This window comes from Sprattus sprattus (assembly GCF_963457725.1).
Source record: "Sprattus sprattus genome assembly, chromosome: 2".
Taxonomy (NCBI): domain Eukaryota; kingdom Metazoa; phylum Chordata; class Actinopteri; order Clupeiformes; family Clupeidae; genus Sprattus; species Sprattus sprattus.
This window is the reverse complement of record NC_137921.1, coordinates 16,115,206-16,137,059: the sequence shown is the minus strand read 5'-3', so window position 1 is coordinate 16,137,059 and position 21,854 is coordinate 16,115,206. Positions and strand designations below refer to the sequence as shown.

Sequence of the window (21,854 nt, the reverse complement as noted above, 5' to 3'; positions counted from 1 at the left end):
TGGGCCGTGGTTTGACCTTCCAGCAGGACAATGATCCAAGGCACACCTCAAAATCAATACAAAATGTGTTCACCGACCGCAGAATAAAGGTTTTGCCATGGCCATCACAGTCCCCCGACCTAAACCCATAGAAAATATGTGGAAAGAGCTGAAGCAGAGTATACAAGCATTGACCTAAGAATCGGAAGGATCTGGAGAGATACTGTATGTAGAATGGTCTCAGATCTCGTGCCATGTGTTCACCAACCTCATCACGCGTTATAGGAGAAGACTCAGAGCTGTTATCTTGGCAAAGGAGGCTGCTCATAACATTAAATTAAGGGGTACCACTAATTGTGGCACACCTGTTTTGGAGAATAATATTTATTTAATGTCAACATTTTCTTTTTCTTTCAATAATTTTACTTACTAATGAAAAGGAACGATTTTTGTGAACATTTTGAGTGAAAGATCAAGAGGATAAACAGCAAAGACATATTTTTTCATAGCCTGTTTCGGGCACATTCACTGAGGGTGCCAATAATTGTGGAGGGCACTGTATATGTATGGATATGTATATTTATAGATTATGTGTAGTTCTTTGGTCATCTGTCCCCATTCCTGCACTAAAATCACTGGTCCATAATATGATTTAGTCATCATGCACTATGCTGAGTACTGACAGCATTAGTGAGCACACAGACACTGGAATATGCTCTAATTCCAGCAAACATCATGTGTCAAACCTCTAAGCTCACGACTGATAAGAATTGACTCCTTCTTGACTTCCAAATCGTTTCAGTTGCTGTTAAATTGATGATGTTTGTCACATTGTCTCTGATGACTACATTTCATTGGTCGGGAGGAAGTTTACTTCACGTTATGTGCCGTTATGGCCACAAGGTGGCAGCATAAAATAGCAGTAATGGAGGAGAAAATGTGCTCTGATGAAACATTGTTCTGAAGGCTTAGCTGACTTTGACCTTAAGCAGCTAGGTAGGCTTTGAATTCCACCCCATGGAGAGTTTGCTTTGATGACTTTCAGTATGTTTTCTCACATAGTCTATAGCAGAACGGCAAAGAACAGTCTTTTCAGAAATCTCTCATGCAGTACTTTTACCTCCCAGTGCTTTGTCATAGGATAAATGGCTTTCTGTTTCTGATACACTAAACTATAGCACATAAGATATAAAATTAGAAATCCAACCTATCAGGCAAATCATAACACCTTCATGTCAAATGTATAGCTTGTACCTGGACCTCCCTCACTGATCTCAACACAATCCTAAGAAGCCTAAGAAGCCTTCTAACAGCTGACAGGTTCTGTAGGTTTACTGAAATATTGTCTGTACTATCGATATTCTATAGTATAAATCTATACCACACCGTACTATATTTTCAAAGTAGCTTTTGTTCTGTATGTTTTTCTCACAAGGTCCACATGCACAATGCTGCTCATTAGCTCAACTGAGACAAACAAGGTGCTGGATAACTCTTCTTTATCCTGAGCAGCTTATGCACAGAATAGTGTAGCCTCCTTGCCCCTCTGAGAACCCACTGAAAAACTAAAAAAGAATGGATAATATTAGAAAAATTGCTTAAATTCTTGCAAGCCCTCTTCTTGTAGGTCTGTAGATGAACTGCATTTAGGTATCACTAAAACTAACCAATACCATTCAGACCATGTTTCTGCTGGGAAGACCAGTTGCCATTTCGCATTCACTACAAGTCTGCTGTATTTTGTGTTGTTGTAAGAGCCCTAACATGCATGGTGTGTTCGTGTCTAACAGGATACTACAGGTCTGCTGAACTCGAGTTATGAGCATTTGTAGCAGCCAGCGGTAGTAACTGCAGATGTTTTTTTGAACATGCGTTAATTATAATTTTGGGCAGTTTCTTATCGGATCTGTTGCCAGTCCTTCACCTGCCCTTTACACACTGTAAAAGTTTGCACTTTGGACCATATTAGAAAATAATTACATTCTTCAGATAGGGTTTTTTTCTGCTTTCCTTCGGACATGAGGACAAGTTGAACCTGTATTTTCACAAATCTGAACTTTCTTAGTAATAAACCAATAAACTATTATTTAACAACAAATGTGTGTTAATGATGGTTCAGTAGACATCCAATATAACCTTCTTATTACAGTGGCCCTTTTAGTTTATCCAGTTGCAACTGCGCCAAAGGAGTCCATCCTGTTACTGTCCACTGTTGCACGTCACACCAGTCGCGTAGGCGTTGAAGTAGCCCAATGAGCGCAGCGGCACCAGGCTGTGAAGAAGCGGCTCTGTAACAGCCTGTAACAGTGGTGCTATTCTGTCTCCCAAGATGGCTGATGTCGAAGATGGGAAGTAAATATATCTAGTTGAGCTCGCAAAAAAGACTGACGGGCATCGTCGATTTAACGAAACCGTGTACTTTCTCTTGATTCAAGGTAAATATCCCGTTTTATGTTCGAGATGAATTTCACGAAAGCGATGTTTGGCCATGTCCGTGCCTGCTTGATTGACAGTTTGTTGGCTCCACTCTGGTTCATGCAAATCTAATGTCAGCTAGCTAGCTAGCCTGCACACAAGCCCAGTTAGCTATTCATCATAGCTAGCTCAAGAGAGATCGAGACATTTGATTAATAACGTCTTAATATTCCACTGCCATGAGTTGAATATATTATTACGGTAAGTATCTGATCATGTTGACAATGCAATGGGAAGGTCGGTACATCATGATATCTTACATTGTTTCCCTTGTGACGGAATGGTTGAAATTGAATATGCGACATTATTAAGACCTACTAACTAGGTAGTCTATGTGGTGACAAAATTGTAGGACTGAAATAATATTAAGTTTTTGTGAAAACACTATGCAGAATTGGGTAAGGTCGTTAAAAGGGTCATCATGGCAGATAGTCGCCCGCTTGATGCGCGTCCCCGTCGGAATGTCTGAGCGGGGCTCCCATAACCACTGAAATAGGATGTGCATGCATACTTGTTCTCAAAACAGTCGTTAAAAATGAAATGAAATACTACATCCTGTAAATGTTATTTGTTCAACTGGATAAACTGAATCTGAGCTACGACAAGTTGTGAACGTCTGTGTAACATTGACGTGCAGACTATGATTTTATAAATATGCAAATTAATGTTACACATCGATTAATTAAGTTGCAAACAAAACGAAAGGCTATAGCCTACATACATTTACAGACTGGAGACGAGATGTAATGTAAGAATAGGTTAATCAAATTCTTCTTGATTGTATGTGACTGTGTGATATGTTTGGTTATTGATCGCGTTATCTTGTGTAATTACATAAACAGACGCATCAGTTACAATGTACCTACAGTAGCGGAGTTAGACAAAACTGGTATTGACATAGAGAACAGGGGAAACGTCTGTTCGAGATTAATCTGCTTCATTTGATTGAATGTAATTAGATTCACCTCTAATTATATCACCTCCAAGACTAATGGAATAATTTTAATATGTCTGAACTAGTAGAACAATATTGGTAGGTTATTGACCCACTTGTATACAGGATAATGAGCTACATGCCTCTGTAATATTACATCCTAATACCCGCTGTAATGCCTGATAAACAAGCTTGTGTGGCCGCCACCATACCCATCCTCACAGACACACTCAGACACAGTTTGCCTTTTCTATCAAAGCATACAGAGAGACTAGGCGTTAGCCCTCATACATAATGCAGAAGCCCTGCAAGCACATACCATAGCCTGCCTGACATTCTCCACGGTAAATGTAGGCCTGTTCACCCACATAGATCTCAAGGACAGGTAGGGATTCTGCAATAACCTACATTGTGTTACACACAAACCTGCTTCAGAGGTGCATGTGTTTATGGATGTGTGTACGTATGGGTGTGTGTTTGTGTGCATGTTTGTTTGTGTGCGTGTAAGTCAGAGAAGGTGTTTTGCTTGGATGATGCTTGGTTGAGGCGCTTTGATGCACGGCTGCCATCTTCTCTTTGTTGTCTGTGATCGGTGGTCTCATTCGTGTGCTATTTGATGGTACTATAACATATCCAACTCAGGTCTGACATGGCATTTCCCTTATTATTATTTGGTATTACAGAGATTTGGCCATGAAATCAGAACAGGGCATTTTTATGACCATTTAATGTAGCCAATACATTGTTGGTTGATGGATGTTTCTTGGTCTGTGCATGCAAAGCCACAGCTGCAAGATTGTATACAAGGTAAATACCTAACAAAAGTTTGTCCACATGATTGGATGATTGATTGAGATCATGACTGTGAGGTGAAGATAGCCCTGTTGGTAGTTCCTTCACATGTAACCCATATGGGATCAAAGATAATATCACGTGGGGTGTCCAGAGAATATGGAGTTTGAGGAGTGTGATGCCTAGTTCAGTTATTAGTCGGCTTAATGATAAGATGGCCAGGATTTCCTCCTGAAGGACTGCTTGAAAGAGGGCAAAGATAATAAACATTGAGAAAGAGAGATCAGAGAGGAAAGTTTGCCTATCTAATTTTGGCTGTGAGAACACCTGCTGTCGTGGTCCTTATCTTAGACAGCTCCCAATCTAGCCTATCTGCGTTCCTCTAATGACATTTGAAGGACGGACCCTCTCTCTCTCTCTCGCTCTCTCTCTCTCTCTTTCTCCCCCCCTCTCTCTTTCTCTTCCTATCTGTGGCTTTCTCATTCTGGTCTATCTCCTTGGTCTGTCACCTGGCACGCTTCTGAGTGCCCCGTTTCCATCCTGACATTTAAACAAGGTAAACAAACCCAGTGGGAAACTGAGCAGAGCTCCATCTCTCCCTCCTCCCTCCTGCCTATGTTTGAACTGAGCTGTGTGTGTGTGTGTGTGTGTGTGTGTGTGTGTGTGTGTGTGTGTGTGTGTGTGTGTGTGTGTGTGTGTGTGTGTGTGTGTGTGTGTGTGTGTGTGTGTGTGTGTGTGTGTGTGTGCTATATGTGCTGCCTGTGCTCTACTGATAACCACAGGTATTCTTAGCTCCCAATGAGTTCCAGTCTGTTTCTCTCTGTAATAGTTTTCTCCTAAAACAGCATCTAGAAAATAAGGAAAATATGGAAAGGTTTTTTTTTTATTTTTTAAAGGTTCTGTTTTTTGCTAATTCCTGAAATATTGTGTAAAGGCTACCTCTATCGAAATATAGTGTTACAGTATATAATAGGTTAATCAGCGTGGAGAAATCACCAAACTCTCCCCCTCCCCCCCCCCCCCCCCCCCCCCTTGTTGCCATGGTCGCATTTTTGATGGAGCTGGTCTTCCACTCAGGTGCACAAGAGTTGAACCGTCACCATGGACACCACCACGTCCATCAAGATGACCACCATGGCCATCCAGAACCTCTTCGGCTATGTGGAAGAGGAGAACCTGGCTGCGCTAAAAGCACACCTGGACAAGTTCAAGGAGGTGGACGGACGCAGTGATGTAAGCAGACACACACACACACACACACACACGCACACTGGACACAAATTCATTAGTGTTGAAGGCATACCGAGCAAGAGGTCTTTGACCTTGAACCCCCTGTTCAAGCTGCCAAATGTATCTGTACAAGTATATGAAATAACTCTTCAGTGAGAGAGGAAAAGAATGTGAATGATATGCTCTTTCTTTCTCTCTCTCTCTCTCTCTCTCTCTCTCTCTCTCTCTCTAGAATGGACAGACTCCTCTGATGCTGGCAGCAGAGCAGGGGAGTATGGAGATAATCCAGGAACTCATCAGAAGGGGAGCCAACGTCAACCTAGATGATGTGGTGAGTCCACACTCTCTCTCTTCCTCAGGCTCTCTCTCCTTCACTCTCTATCTGTCACGCACACACACACACACACACACACACACACACACACACACACACACACACACACACACACACACACACACACACACACACACACACACACACACACACACACACACACACACACACACACACGCACACACACACACACGCACACACCGCCCATACACTCAACCCTCACATGCACATAATCAAACATTCAGACACTCTCCCTCTGCCTCGACATAAACACATTCCACCTCTTCTTTGTTTCATACACACACACACACACCCAGCCGACATACTGGCACCCTCTCTTGCACAGCACCCTCAGGCTAGTTCCACAGGTCTCCTTAGCAACACTGCTCTTTTGTGTGCCAGTTGCCATGGTGACCAGACCCCATCTCTTGCCTTTTTCTCTGTCCCCTCCCCCTCTCTCTCACCTTCCGTTGAGACTCCCCCCTGCCTCTCTCACACATACTGATTTACTGTGTCTTTCTGTTTTCTTCTGTCGGATCCCCCCTCTTTTTTCTTTCTTGCTCTCTCCCTCCCTCCCTCCCTCCCTCCTCTGCAGGACTGCTGGTCTGCTCTCATCTGTGCAGCAAAAGAGGGCCATGTGGAAGTGGTCAACGAGCTGCTGGAGAGCAGTGCTTACATCGAGCACAGGGACATGGTAAGGCGTGTGCGGTGTGCATACAAACACACACAAACACACACACACACACACACACACTGTACATACCTGAGAGAGAAGGACAATTAGAGAAACATGAGCAGCATTATAAAGAGTATAGGCACCGGAGAAAATTAAGGTAGACAGACAAAAATAAATACAATTTAAATATAATATAATATAATATATCATATGTCTACTTAATAAGCGCAGCAGTCTTAAAATGCAGAAAACCACACTAAAGAGCATGTTGTGGGGCATATAGTCTCATGCACACTTCCCTTAGCAAGGACATACACCTTCTAACTTTGTTTCATTCATGTGACTGGCGCTTGCATGTGACATGAACCTGATATTGAAGTGAAGTCCAAACGGAGACCTTCATCCAGATAACATCAGAAATGTGATCCTTTATTTAAGAATATGATGAAGAATTGCAGACTGCTGCTACTGCTGGTATATTATTCACTTCTCCAGTTACAGCAGATAGCCATTGTATACAGTTTATACAGCAGACAGTCACTGTTTACAGTGCTGATGTCTAATGTGTGTGTGTGTGTGTGTGTGTGTGTGTGTGTGTGTGTGTGTGTGTGTGTGTGTGTGTGTGTGTGTGTGTGTGTGTCTTCCAGGGAGGCTGGACTGCGCTCATGTGGGCGGCTTATAAAGGTCGCGAGGAGGTCACCAAAGTTCTCCTGGAAAATGAAGCCAACCCTAACACCACAGGACATGTAAGAGGCAACACAGCTGATGCACCCTAAACGTACACATAAAACATACACACAAATAAACAAAAACATTACCACAAATAAACAAACGACAGAGCTGTTGATATTGTCATGGAAGGAACTTCACCTTGAAAAACCTCACCCTCTTAACCTCCCTGAAACCAGTAGTCCTAGTATTCAGCATGCTCTTCAGGTTCCGCATGTTCCTTCATGTTCTGTCTTCTTGTTCTGTGTTCATGTTCTTCTTCCACTGCAGCAGTACAGCGTGTACCCCATCATCTGGGCGGCGGGGCGCGGCCACACAGAGATTGTCCACCTGCTCCTCAAGCACGGGGCAAAGGTCAACTGTTCAGACAAGGTGAGAGTGAACCCGCTGACCTGAACCCGCTGACTCGCACCCGTTAGCTGGAACCTTGAGATTTTAGCCTTTTCTAAACATGTGACTTTGCAGACATGTATTTACAGAAAACTACACCGTAACATCAAATCTAATGATAGACTTGACACAGCGAAATTGAACCTGTTGGGTTGAGTTTGGCCTGCTCCGGTGTGTTGTTATATGTACTCGTCTCTTTGTGTGTCTCTCGTTCAGTATGGCACCACCCCGCTGATTTGGGCCTCCAGAAAGGGCCACTATGAATGCGTGATGCACCTGCTGGAGAACGGCGCAGACGTTGACCAGGAGGGGGCGGTATGTACTCGCAAATGCCATGAGGGGAAGGGAGGGTAGGAGGGGGTCACAGATTTTGAACGATACTTTTTAAATTATGTTTGAAAGTACGATACTTTTTAAATTATGTTTAAAAAAGACCTTATTTCAAAGAAATACATCCAGAAATGATTTTAACCCTAATACCTCACGATAAGCCGTTTTGTAAATCCTCACCGGTCCATCGACCACCGCCCTCTTTCCTGTAGAACTCCATGACGGCGCTGATCGTGGCGGTGAAAGGCGGGTACACGGAGGTGGTGAAGGAGCTTCTGAAGAGGAACCCAAATGTCAACATGACCGACAAGGATGGCAACACCGCCCTCATGATTGCCGCGAAGGAGGGCTACACCGAGATCGTGCAGGACCTCCTGGATGCCGGGACCTATGTCAACATACCAGACAGGGTGAGACAGAGACCTATGTCAACATACCAGACAGGGTGAGACAGAGACCTATGTCAACATACCAGACAGGGTGAGACAGAGACCTATGTCAACATACCAGACAGGGTGAGACAGAGACCTATGTCAACATACCAGACAGGGTGAGACAGAGACCTATGTCAACATACCAGACAGGGTGAGACAGAGACCTATGTCAACATACCAGACAGGGTGAGACAGAGAGGCCCATGCTGGACGGACATAATTAAGCGCTGAACAGAACTTGATCCAAGATTATAAATAACAAGAGAGGCATGGCACATCGCATACTCAGATAAGATCAACCAACATTAAGTTATGGCATTTCATTAAGCTTAACATTTTTTTTAATATGTACATATGTTCTTTATGTCCAAAAGTTATGCACATTATTATCAGTAATTGTATTCTCTGTATCCTTGTGAAAAAATGCCTATTTGATGGTACGTATGTGTGTATGTTCTGTGTATATCTTAATATTGTGTGTGTGTGTGTGTTTTCTCAGAGTGGTGACACAGTGCTGATTGGAGCAGTGAGAGGAGGACATGTGGAGATTGTCCGAGCTTTGCTGCACAAATACGCTGACATTGACATCAGGGGCCAGGTATCACACACCCTTCACACCCCCTTGCCCACTTACACACTCATACAAACACACACACACAGACATTCAAATCTACCACACCGCATACATAGCTACACTCTCAGTACTCAAATAACACACTCACACACACACACACACACACACACACACACACACACACACACACACACACACACAAACAAACCACAAACACATTCCTGCATACCTCTCACCACTTGGACTTGGCTGTGTTTGTGCGTGTCTGCCTTTGACCACTCTCTCTGTTTGCTCTTCCCTCAGGACAACAAGACTGCCCTCTACTGGGCGGTAGAGAAAGGCAACGCCACCATGGTTAGGGACATCCTTCAGTGCAACCCTGACACCGAGAATACCACTAAGGTACGGTGCGCTCATATCAGCACACTCTGCTTAAAGGGAGATTGGGTAGCCTCATACTTGAGAGAACACGTGGTCATAGACAAGAAAATGCGAGACATGAGACATACAAAAAACGTTATACAGTTCTATTTTTACATTATTATACTGTTTGTGAAGATAACACTGTAGTTCGAGACAGAAATAGTCTTCCAAGGAGAAGATAAAAATATAATTTCCTGACAAGGCTTAGCCAATTATTTCTTCAGCGTTTGGTAATCTAATATGAATGATGCTCTGTATACTTTTAGTTTATGTCTTTTGATGCCATGCAGTTCTAATTGGGGTGCGTCCCTCTGTGTGTGTGTGTGTGTGTGTGTGTCTCTCTGTGTGCAGGACGGGGAGACTCCTCTCATCAAAGCCACTAAGATGAGGAACATTGACATTGTGGAGCTGCTGCTGGACAAGGGGGCCAAGGTGTCGGCTGTGGACAAGGTAAGGACTTGCCATCACTGGAATTAATGTGTATAATGTGTAGTGTATTTGTGTGTTCTCTTTATTAGTCGAGTTTGACTGTATTGATGCACTGTGCATTCGTCCCTCTTCTTCTCTCACCCAGAGAGGGGACACCCCGCTCCACATTGCCATTCGCGGGCGAAGCCGCCGTCTGGCTGAGCTCCTCCTGAGGAACCCTAAAGATGGCCGCCTGCTGTACCGCCCCAACAAGGCCGGGGAGACGCCCTACAACATCGACTGCAGTCACCAGAAGAGCATCCTCACCCAGATCTTTGGCGCCCGTGAGTCTCCTCTGGATCTGCGCAGAAATAACAGTACTTGTATTTATGAGCAGTGAAATTGTGACTATCCATTGTAAAGGATATTTGATTTTCTAGCAATAGAGAATATCTTTTACTTTGAATCCAAAGAAACAATACGTATGTTATACTGGATGGCACATTGTTTCTCGTGACCTCTCTCTTTAAATCTTTTTTCTGTATCTCTCTCTCTCTTTCTCTCTCTCTCTCCCTCCCAGGTCATCTCTCCCCCACTGAAACTGACGGGGACATGTTGGGCTACGACCTGTACAGCAGCGCCCTGGCGGACATCTTGAGCGAGCCCACCATGCAGCCGCCCATCTGTGTGGGCCTCTACGCCCAGTGGGGCAGCGGCAAGTCCTTCCTGCTCAAGAAACTGGAGGGTAAGAGATACACGCAGGGTCGGATTCTCTACTCACTGGATTGCTCTGTAGGTGTTCCGTGCCCTGAGCCACTCTATTGTTGTGAACATCCGATTTCTATTGACTTCTCTTCTACTTGTAGGTTCTCTCATTTTAGCATTTCTTAATTCCTCTCCCTACCCTTTTCCCCTTTCTCTATCTTTTCTCTATACCCTTCTCTTTACCCATCTCACTTTCTCTGCATTCTCCTTTCCACCCATCCTCCTCCAACCGTAACCCACAACCCTGTCTCCTTCGTCCAGATGAAATGAAGACGTTCGCTGGCCAGCAGGTAGAGCCCCTGTTCCAGTTCTCCTGGCTGGTGGTGGTGCTGTCGCTGCTCTTCTGTGGCTCCGTCGCCCTGGTGATGGGCTTCACCGTGGACCCCAAGCTGGCCGTGGCCGTGTCCCTCAGCCTGTTGGCTCTGCTCTACGTCTTCTTTGGTGAGTCTCCAAGCATTGGCAAAACGCCACAGTCACATCCAAGGCATTCCGCTGGGCTCATATTGACACCAACAGTGTTTGCACGCTCATACACACAGAGTATAGAGTAGCCTAGTTTGACATTATCAAGGTGAAGAGGTCTATAAATACAAAATTGATCCAAATGTTGCAGATAGCAATTGCATATAGGAAGCAGTAGAGGGCAGTGCAACGTTGGATAAATCAGTCAATGAAATATCACAGAAAGTCATTTTTGTCAAGGCACCAGGTTAATGCCTGTTCAGTAGGGATGGGTGGCTCGATACTAGGGGTGTAAATCACACCCATCATGGCGATTCGATTCAGTATCGATTTCCTGACCCAATGATTCGATTATTTTCGATACTCATGAATACACCACGATACGATTCGATTTCGATTCGATTCGATTCATTTGTTCTTTTTTTTACCTTACAGGCTAGACACTGTTTCAGATTTGAAATAAATCAATGAAAGCTGTTATATCGTTATGCATTTTATTTGAGAAACAACAGCCAATAACAGAAGTAGAAAAGTTGTACTCCACCTAGGCCTATGACAACCTCATTCACTGAAAAATAATAATGCCCCTGTTATAGATTCTGAAAGGCCTTGCATCAAAAAGTACTGTAAAGTGTTAAGTAACAAAAATAGGCCTATACCACATTCACTATAGAATAACAATACTCAACAAAATCAGTGCAAAAGTGCACTAGCAGCAGACGGTAACAAAAAATAGGCCTGTAGTTAATTCAATTTAAAATGACAATGCTCCACAAAATCAGTGCAATGAGTGCAAATGTGCACTAGTAGCAGCAAATGGTAACGAAAAATACCCCTGTAGGCCTACTTCATTCACTATAAAATAAAAATACTCATCAAAGTGCACTAGCAACAAAATGTAAAAAAAAAATACTCTTGCGGACGTGTCGATGCATCGTATCGTCGGCTGTTGGATCGATGCATCGATGCAAAACGATTCTTTTTTACACCCCTACTCGATACGCGTCTCAAATTAAAGCAACACAGCTTTGAAGCAATGGTCTAGTCTAGAGCTTCGCTTGAAACCACACTGTCAGCTGATCTTTTTTTGTTTTAGTTTTTTTAGTTTTGTTTACTCACCCACATGGTAAGCACATCTCAGAGACATGTTTCCCCTCTACCCCCTACCCGTGATAGGGATTCCGCTAACTGTAGAAGAGTAAAGCAGACTGCACACTGAAAAAGTGATACATTGGGCCTGTAGGTGTTCTCATGACACCTATTTGAAAATACTAATAAAATGACAACGTACAAGTCAACGTGATGACCAGTGTTCAAAGAGTGACAACACTTGCAGTAGGCCTACGAATTTGATTGACCACCAAATGTTTGGCACATCCCTGCTGGTTCAGGAGTTAAGCTAAGTCTCATTATCGCCTCCTGTGTGCAGTGGTGGTGTACTTCGGCAGCCGTCGGGAGGGCGAAAGCTGGGCCTGGGCCTGGCAGATCAGCACTCGTCTGGCTCGCCACATCGGATACCTGGAGCTCATCCTCAAGCTCATGTTTGTCAACCCGCCCGAACTACCAGAGCAGACCACTCGAGCGCTTCCTGTCAGGTATAAACACACACACACACACACACACACACACACACACACACACACACATACATTCATTCATTCATTCATTCATTCATTCACTCATTCACTCATTCATTTGCAAATTGATGTGGGTTAAACTGATAATCACCTCAATTATCTCTCAGGTATAATATGAAAACATTGACAAATATTCTTTCACACACACACACACACACACACACACACACGCACACATATACACACACACACACACACACACACACACATGCTTAAAGGTCATACACAGTTGACATGTTTACAGACTTACTCGACACAGTGATGTGAATGCTCTTGTTCTCATGTGTCTGTGTTCTCCTCCCAGGTTCCTGTTCACAGACTACAACCGTCTGTCCAGTGTGGGAGGAGAGACGTCTATGGCGGAGATGATCGCCACACTCTCCGACGCGTGTGAGAGGGAGTTTGGCTTCCTGGCCACCCGACTCTTCCGCGTCTTCAAGACGGAAGACACCCAAGGTGAGAGAGTGTGTCTCTCTTGTGATGTCCAGTGCACTATCATGGTTTGCAAACAACACGTTTGAAATTGCTGTGGCTCCAACATTATCTCCAAGCCCGAGGAGACCGATTTCTTGTCCAAATAGCTATTCAGTTACAAATGATGATGGACAAATTATTGCCTACCAAGTCTTAGAACATCACGACTCTCAGCTATAAGTGCTTAACCCCCCCCCCCCCCCCCCCTCTCTCTCTCTTCTCTCTCTCTCTCTCTCTCCCTTTCTATCCCTCTATCCCCACCCAATAGGGAAGAAGTCGTGGAAGAAGACGTGCTGCATCCCGTCCTTCATCATCTTCCTCTTCATCCTGGGCTGTCTGATCACCGGCATGACGCTGCTGGCCGTCTTCCAGGTGGACCGCCACAACCAGACGGCGAATGCGGTGCTGGTGGCCATGGCGAGCGTGGTGGGCCTGGCCCTGTTGCTCAACGTCCGCACCTGGTGGCAGGTGGCCGACTCAGTGCTCAACTCGCAGCGCAAGCGCCTGCACAACGCTGCCAACCGCATGAACAAGCTCAAGAGCGAGGGCTTCATGAAGGTTAGGCATGTGCCACAAACACACATACACACACAAACACACACATATACACACACACACACACACACACACACACACACACACACACACACACACACACACACACACACACACACACACACTCATACATACATACATACATACATACGTTCATACAACATCAACCGCATGAACAAGCTCAAGAGTGAGGGCTTCATGAAGGTTAGGCATGTGCCACAAACACACACACACACACACACACACATACATACATACACAGACACACATGCGTGCAGTTTTTGCATGCATCTGTACATCTCCATCAACCGCATGCACAAGCTTAAGAGCGAGGGCTTCATGAAGGTGACCACACACTTTCATGTGCACACACACACACACACACACACACACACACACACACACACACACACACACACGCTTTTAAATGGTGAGTTACAAAAGTAGAAACACAAACACAAACAAACCTGCTTGCGCTGTGGTAAGTAACCTCTATGATATTTCCTGTCTGCTGTCCTGCAGGTGCTGAAGAATGAGGTGGAGCTCATGGCGAAGATGGCCAAGACCATCGACAGCTTCACCCAGAACCAGACTCGCCTGGTGGTCATCATTGACGGGCTAGATTCCTGCGAGCAGGACAAAGTTCTTCAGATGCTGGACACGGTCAGTACCAGCATACCAGAACCCCAGCCCTCCTGACCTCAGAACATTTGTATAGCCAATCACAGATGCCCAGAACCCCAGCTCTCCTGACCTCAGAACATTTGTATAGCCAATCACAGATGCCCAGAACCCCAGCTCTCCTGACCTCAGAACATTTGTATAGCCAATCACAGATGCCCAGAACCCCAGCTCTCCTGACCTCAGATCATTTGTATAGCCAATCACAGATGCCCAGAACCCCACCTCTCTTGACCTCAGATCATTCGTATAGCCAATCACAGATGCCCAGAACCCCAGCTCTCCTGACCTCAGATCATTTGTATAGCCAATCACAGATGCCCAGAACCCCAGCTCTCATGACCTCAGATCATTCGTATAGCCAATCACAGACGCTCAGAACCCCAGCTCTCCCGACCTCAGATCATTCGTATAGCCAAACCTCTCAAACATAGAATTTCAGAAGACATACAAATGATGTTTTCCAAATATTATGTTTTCTTCACCATCTATCAATCAGTAGCACTCACATCCATCTGTAAGATCAGATCAATGTGATTAGAGTTAGAGAGTCACCAAAAGAAACGTTGGCAGTCCCTTTAATCTTCTCTCCTCTCTCCACCCTCCCAAGTCCCCCTAGTCAGGACAAGTGATTGATCTAATTCTATTCTATTTCTAAACTCTATTCTGAAACCTGGAGAGGTGAAGGGAGGCTCTCCTTTGGCATGGCCCATAATAGAATTAGTTCAGGTTTTTTGTGCCTATGGGAACTGGGTGATTTGGCCGTTGTGCGCAGTCATAATGAGACCTCTGTCTTAAACCCCGCCCGAGGACAAGGACGAGAGAGGGCTCTTTTGTTTTCAAGGAAGATCTGCAGCCAGTCTGGGATGTTGAGCCTTATTTAGTTTGAGACCTTTAATGTCACCATTTGTCTTTGCAATAAATCTTTCACTTTTGGTTTTCGCTCAGTTTCATTACAAGTTTATATACCTTTGAGGGGTACTTGATTTGTGGCATGACAAACCTAATCACTCAAAAACCCAAAATCAAGGAATGTTTTTGAGCTCACATTGTCTTCAATGGAATCGTGCCACATCTGACAATAGCAGTCATACGGTAATTGTCGTCATGTGAGTTCAGTCTTGTGTTGTTTATGCCATTTGTAATTGGATTTAGTGTTCACATTAGATGAAATCAGTCGCCTGAACTAGCACCATGTATTCTTTGTTTTTGGGCTTTTTGCCTTTAATGAGATAGGACAGTGAAGGTTTGGAAATGAGATGGAGAGAAGAGGTGGGCAGTGGGATCAGGAAATGACAGCGGGTCGGATTCTAAACCGTGTCCCCATGGGCATTCAAGCCCGTATATGGACGGGGCTACTGCTTGCGCCACAGTACCCCCGGAGCACCCTGTATTGTATTGTGAATGTAAACATTTTTATTTTTGTATTATTTATTTGTCATATGTTCATTATATTTTTTCCCTTTTTGTGTAAATCCTCCACCCGTCCAGGTGAGGGTGCTCTTCTCCAAGGGCCCCTTCATCTCCGTCTTCGCCAGCGACCCGCACATAATCATCAAGGCCATCAACCAGAACCTGAACAGCGTGCTGCGTGACTCCAACATCAACGGCCACGACTACATGCGCAACATCGTGCACTTGCCCGTGTTCCTCAACAGCCGTGGACTGAGCAGCGCCAAGAAGATGTGTGCTCCGGCCATCGTGCCCGCCAACGGAGAATCTGGCAACGCCGACGGTAGGACATTTTTGTTTGTGCCGCAAAAACAGAATCTAAACAGAATCAGGGTAGACATGGCTAAATAGTTTTAAACATTCGTGAAAAGGAAATTACCAAAAATATCAATAGTGTTATACTTTAATATTTTAACACCCTTAACTCGGCCAAATCGTCGCTGAAGCAGAAAAAATTGGAATTTTCAAATCCAATCTTCACACAACGTTATTACCTCAACGCGATTATGGCGTTGCCATAAACCTTAAAGGCTTTTCCTTCAGATAAGTACACTGACAAATATAATGACTGTTTAAGAAGTACCAAAAATAAGTTAAATGCTCAGGTGTGCACATTTCTCAGTAACAGCACCAGTAGGACAGCATTAACACCCTCCCCTTCATTAGTTGTTCTGTTCACATGCTAAATACTTCGACATTGCCTGTGGCTTTAAGGGAGGAGATAAAACACTCAGGAGAAAGTCCACTGTAAACGAAACACCAACCAGGTCCAGGTAGAATTATTTAATTTTGAGGCAAGCCCTGACATTTGGAAGTAGATGATGGAACATAATGGAATTCCTACGAAGGAGGTGTTATAAGTGTCCAAACGCATGCGTGAAATGTATACGTTTTTTTTCTTTTAACCAAGCTTAAATTCCAAGAACAATGAGGCGTAGTGTGCTGTGGCGATTTCTTTAACACTTACTCTCTTCCTTGAAAGGTCATTCCCTTCTATAAAAGGCTTTGTGTTAGAATGGGGAGGGGTATCTCCGTATAATAGTGTCGGGTAATATCGCCATATGTCAGAACCACAAAAGCGCTTCAATCCAGCCCTGGGAGTTGAAACATTTTTGAAAAGCAAATGACGAAAACACAAAAAACTCAAAAGGGTTTGTTGGCCTCATGACTGGTTCTGACATCTTACATTGGCTACTGAGTGATTGTAATGTCAGCTTTCAATCTGACTCATTCTTTCTATCACTCTCTCTCTCTCTCTCTCGCTCTTTCTCTATCTCTCTGACGCTCATTTTGTCTTTCTGTCTGTCTGTCTGTCTCTGTCTACAGGCTGGCATGAGGAGCTGGACAGGAAGCTGTCACAGCATAGTTTGGGCGAGCTGACCAAGTTTGGCAGCAAGACCACACTCAACCGTAGGGTGAGTTCCCACACCCACACACACACACATACAAACACACACACACACACACACACACACACACACACACACACACACACACACACACACACACACACACACACACACACACACACCAAGGCACAGGTTCCCAGTGCTAGAACATCTGAGTACAGTAAGGGAGTCTTTCAGAAGAGCTCAAATGCACTCCAGCAGCCATGGGAGAAAAACACAGGCACAGGCTTCAGATGAGGTGGAGAGTACAGGAAACTGAATCAACTGATAGACCAGTCACCAGCTATTTATAAGTTCAGAGACAGCCTTATGATCCCAATCTCAGGTCATAGGAACTTCTACCCCTCTGTGTGTGTGTGTGTGTGTGTGTGTGTGTGTGTGTGTGTGTGTGTGTGTGTGTGTGTGTGTGTGTGTGTGTGTGTGTGTGTGTGTGTGTGTGTGTGTGTGTGTGTGTGTCTTTTTCTCCCTCTTATGAAAGTTACCTTATGAAGTGTTCAGATACTTGGATTAAATGCAGGGGCATGACTTTAGGCTGTCTCTCAGTCTTGCTGAAGTAACTTATAACACCTTCCCACACACACACACACACACACACACACACACACACACACACACACACACACACACACACACACACACACACACACACCCACACACTTTTGTCATTTTATGGTCCTTGTAAGATCAAGGATCTTTGGCTCCTAAATGAATTGAGATGAGCCAATACTAAAGTTGAACTGAGATGGGAAGCTGTCACCTCAACACTTCAATACAAATCTACGTCTTTAAGCAGCTGCTCCCAGTGATGACAGTCATAGAAGTCAGGCACTGACAGATAGCACTTCATAGGAAGTGAGTCATGTTTTTATGACTTGACTAGCTTATGTGGTTTGAGGGGGTTGTAGTGATTCACGTTGGGCTGGTGTTGTGATGAAGCTCCCTGTGCTTGAGCTGACCTGTGACCTGTGGTTTGGGTCGGGTCGAGATAGGACACGTACCGGCGGCGTCAGATGCAGCGGAGTGTCACCAGGCAGATGAGCTTCGACCTGACCAAACTGCTAGTGACCGAGGACTGGTTCAGCGACATCAGCCCCCAGACCATGAAGAGGCTCCTCAACATCGTCTCTGTCACAGGTGAGAGATGGGGAGAGAGAGAAGGTGGGGAGAGAGACAGAGAGAGAGAGAGAGAGAGAGAGAGAGAGAGAGAGAGAGAGAGAGATAGAGATAAGATGTTCTGAGCAGTCTCTAGAGCTGTCCTTTTAATTCCTGTTTTGTCACCCCCCCCCCCCCCACCCAGATTGCAAAGTGACAGTTCAGAAAAATGCAGTTTACAAAATGACTGACGGATGATAAAATGCAACAAATGCAAAAACAGACAAAAAAAAAAAGATGTGTGGGATGCAGAGGAATATGAAGTAACCATGACAATAATGCTGTTATTATTTAGTCATAAATGTTGCCACTGTAATGGATCCTATAGCACCCCTTAACTGATGTCCTTTGTTACCAAGGTCGTCTGCTGCGGGCCAATCAGATCATGTTTAACTGGGACCGGCTGGCCTCCTGGATCAACCTGACAGAGCAGTGGCCCTACCGCACCTCCTGGGTCATCCTCTTCCTGGAGGAGACCGAGGGCATCCCAGACCAGGCAACACTCAAGACCATTTACGAGAGGTTCGCACACACACACACACACACACACACACACACACACACACACACACACACACACACAGCACACAGCACACAGCACACAGCACACACAGCACACACAGCACACACAGCACACACACACACAGCACACACACAACACAACTCACACAATGATACCACACTACACACCCACTGATGCAACAGACACATACACAAATGTATGGACATACAGTACATATATGTACATACATACAGTCTTGAGATGGTGTGCGTGCGATTTGTTGGTGTGTGAAGTTGGCACAACTTTGTTACTGAATGGTTCAAACTTTTGTTTTTCTGGTGAGAATGTTGAAAGGGGCCACCAGAACAATCTGAGTTGTTTGTTAAAATGAGTCACGCCAGAAATTATACTCAAACATTGTAAACACTGTGAACAATGACATAATTACGATGTCCTTTGTTTACAATGTTTATTGTCTGGTGTAATTACGCTTAACTTCTGGTATATTGTCTGTTATACCAAACAATTCCTGATTAATTTGATCAATGCCACAAACTGTCATTTTATCTAATTAAGAATTGTTACACTTATATAATGATGTTTAATTAGTTTTAGAGAGACAGAATTAATTCGTTTTAGAGTGACAGAATGTAAATTATTATTTTCATTTATTTCATACTTTCAGAAGTTAACTGATTCTACTAATTTAACTACAACAGCAGCCACTATAATATGGCATTGCCATTGTCTACAAGAACACACATTTCAATGACAGACTCAAAGAAAATTCCTGCCTAAATGATATTTTCCTCAGAAGGCAGCCACAAAAATCTTTTTTTTTTTAAAGAGTGTGCAGAAGAAAAAAACCCGGAAAAAAACCCTGTTTTATATTTAAGGAGAGGGTTTATACAGAAGTTGAAGTCGTTTTTCCGGAAAAGGCCATAAGTCTCCTTAAGTGAAACCATCTGAGTTTAGTTCTGTCAGTGTGTGAAGCAGCGCAAAATCCCAGCAGCTCTGCATAAGGCATAAGGCATAAGGCATAAGGCGCTAATCTCACCATGTGTTGACTCTGGACACACACCCACAGTGCCCCTTACGACTGCACACAATGCTCCGGTTCAGTGGACCCTTTCTTCTGCGGTTCAGAACCACACGGGGTCCAAAACTGGAACCAGGGGAAAGTCCTCCGATGTGCCAGATCCTGTCGGCTGTCAATAAAGCAATCGGCTCCTTGTTTCTTCTGGAATGTTCTTTGCACCTCGTTCATCTCCTGTGTCACACACACACACACACACATAGTCAGAGCTGAGTTCTCAGCCAGAGCTCACAAATCGGACTGTGTTGAAGGAGACCGATCGCCCTGGCAACAGCTACCTGACAGGCCGGAACTACATTAAATGTGGAAACCTGCTTTTGTGACCTTTGAGATTAATGTCTGCCGTGTCGTTTTTTATGGGTGAATAATGGAGAGGCAATATTTTGTCTGTCATCACCTCATCTTGTCTATAAATCAGGTGTCGAGGTTAACAGGATGAAAGGAAATCTCATAAAATAGGAATCGATAGAATGTAGATCTATTTAATGGGGACTATCTTTGGAAAGGAGCTTTTTGCTTGTGAAATAAAATACGTGTGTGTGTGTGTTCCACTGTGCCTCCACTCTAGGATCTCCAAAAACATTCCTACCACCAAAGATGTGGAGCCACTGCTGGAGATCGACGGCGACGCACGCAGCTTTGAGGTGTTCCTGTCGTCACGAACGCCAATTCTCGGCGCCCGTGACATCAAAACTTTCCTCCCCTGCACCATCAACCTTGACCCTAAACTCCGCGAGATCATCGCAGGTGAGTGGCCCACTAACCAGAACCTATGGGGACCCCCTTATAGACACAGTAATGCATATTGTCCCATTAGTTTAATATAGATAGTGCTAACATATACTCCTTTATCTCTGTATAAAAACAATGTTTAGCCTAACTTCTTTGCACATATACATGTATATGTGCACATTTTCATTGTGTACCATATAGGACTCACCCACTTACGTTTTCTGTAAATGCTTTTCCTTCTGCACTTCTGGTTAGATGCTAACTGAATGTACCTTTACACAATGATTGTAAAGCTGGGTTTAATCTAATCTAATCTAATTTAATCTAATCTAATGCAGCAGACAAAACTATTTTGCCACTGAAGGTGCTGTATGGTGCTCTTGTGTTTTCTGCAGAAGTTTTTATGGTGCTGGGCTGGGAAGGGTTGATTTGTGAATCATTTGTGGTTGTTTTTACTGGCACGGAATGGAGCTGGAGTGATTTCCCCCTTCTATTAAAAAAAGACTTTACGAAGCGTACGGACAGTAAAGCAGGAGCCGACGTGCAGTGAATGCGACCGGAGCAGCCCCTGCGACTGACGAGGCTTTTAGCGAGCCTGTGGTCGAGGTTCTGGAACGCGAGCGAACGGAATCTTATTAAGAAATGCCAATAAGGGCCGGAGAGCAGGCGAACGCTATGTTAATCAAAGCCAACTGTTGCTGTTGCTCTCTCCCATCACACTGACTGCTCTTTCTTCTCCTTGTTTGTCTCTCGTTTCCTCTCTCCTCCCCCTCCCCTCTCCAACGTCCGTCTCTCCTCTGGCCTGATATTCTGCGCTTCAACCTTTCCTTGTTTCTCCTCTCCTCTACTCCTGTGCTCTTCATCTCTCATTTCCTGTGCTGTTTTATAACCGTAACCATCCATACCCATCTCTCCTCTCATATGCCTCTTCTCCTCGTTCTCTCTCCTTTCTTTTCCTGTCCTCTGTAACTCTGCATCCTTCTCTTCTCTTTTCTCCTTCCCTCTCCACTCTCTTTCTTGTCTCTCATCTGCTTTTGGCTCCTCTCTCCTTCCAACCTTTTCTTGTCCTCTTACCCCTCTCTTTCCTCCCTTCTCTTCTCTTCTTCCTCTTCCTCCCACCTTTACCTCCCCCCCTCTATTTCCTTCCTCCCACTTTCTCCTCTTGTCTTTCCCCTTCTCTCCCTCCCCCCTCTCCTTTCTCCTCTCCTCCCACCTCCCCTGTTCTCCTC

General features: G+C 44.6%; 1 protein-coding gene across 1 annotated transcript in view; it reads left to right on the top strand.

Moving 5' to 3' along the window:
- Positions 1–2,300: 2,300 nt before the first annotated feature.
- kidins220b (kinase D-interacting substrate 220b) overlaps positions 2,301–21,854 on the top strand; it is a 26,735-nt gene continuing 7,181 nt past the window's right edge. Inside the window, exons 1-23 of the mRNA XM_080857492.1 lie at positions 2,301–2,414; positions 5,258–5,413; positions 5,643–5,741; positions 6,340–6,438; positions 7,068–7,166; positions 7,420–7,521; positions 7,756–7,854; positions 8,082–8,279; positions 8,803–8,901; positions 9,181–9,279; positions 9,652–9,750; positions 9,875–10,052; positions 10,289–10,453; positions 10,735–10,914; positions 12,365–12,530; positions 12,877–13,028; positions 13,315–13,604; positions 14,124–14,264; positions 15,774–16,017; positions 17,061–17,149; positions 18,133–18,277; positions 18,655–18,817; positions 20,462–20,640. Coding sequence (XP_080713618.1) covers positions 5,282–5,413; positions 5,643–5,741; positions 6,340–6,438; positions 7,068–7,166; positions 7,420–7,521; positions 7,756–7,854; positions 8,082–8,279; positions 8,803–8,901; positions 9,181–9,279; positions 9,652–9,750; positions 9,875–10,052; positions 10,289–10,453; positions 10,735–10,914; positions 12,365–12,530; positions 12,877–13,028; positions 13,315–13,604; positions 14,124–14,264; positions 15,774–16,017; positions 17,061–17,149; positions 18,133–18,277; positions 18,655–18,817; positions 20,462–20,640 — 3,217 coding nt within the window. The 5' untranslated portion in view covers positions 2,301–2,414; positions 5,258–5,281. The remainder of the gene's footprint in view (positions 2,415–5,257; positions 5,414–5,642; positions 5,742–6,339; positions 6,439–7,067; positions 7,167–7,419; positions 7,522–7,755; positions 7,855–8,081; positions 8,280–8,802; positions 8,902–9,180; positions 9,280–9,651; positions 9,751–9,874; positions 10,053–10,288; positions 10,454–10,734; positions 10,915–12,364; positions 12,531–12,876; positions 13,029–13,314; positions 13,605–14,123; positions 14,265–15,773; positions 16,018–17,060; positions 17,150–18,132; positions 18,278–18,654; positions 18,818–20,461; positions 20,641–21,854) is intronic.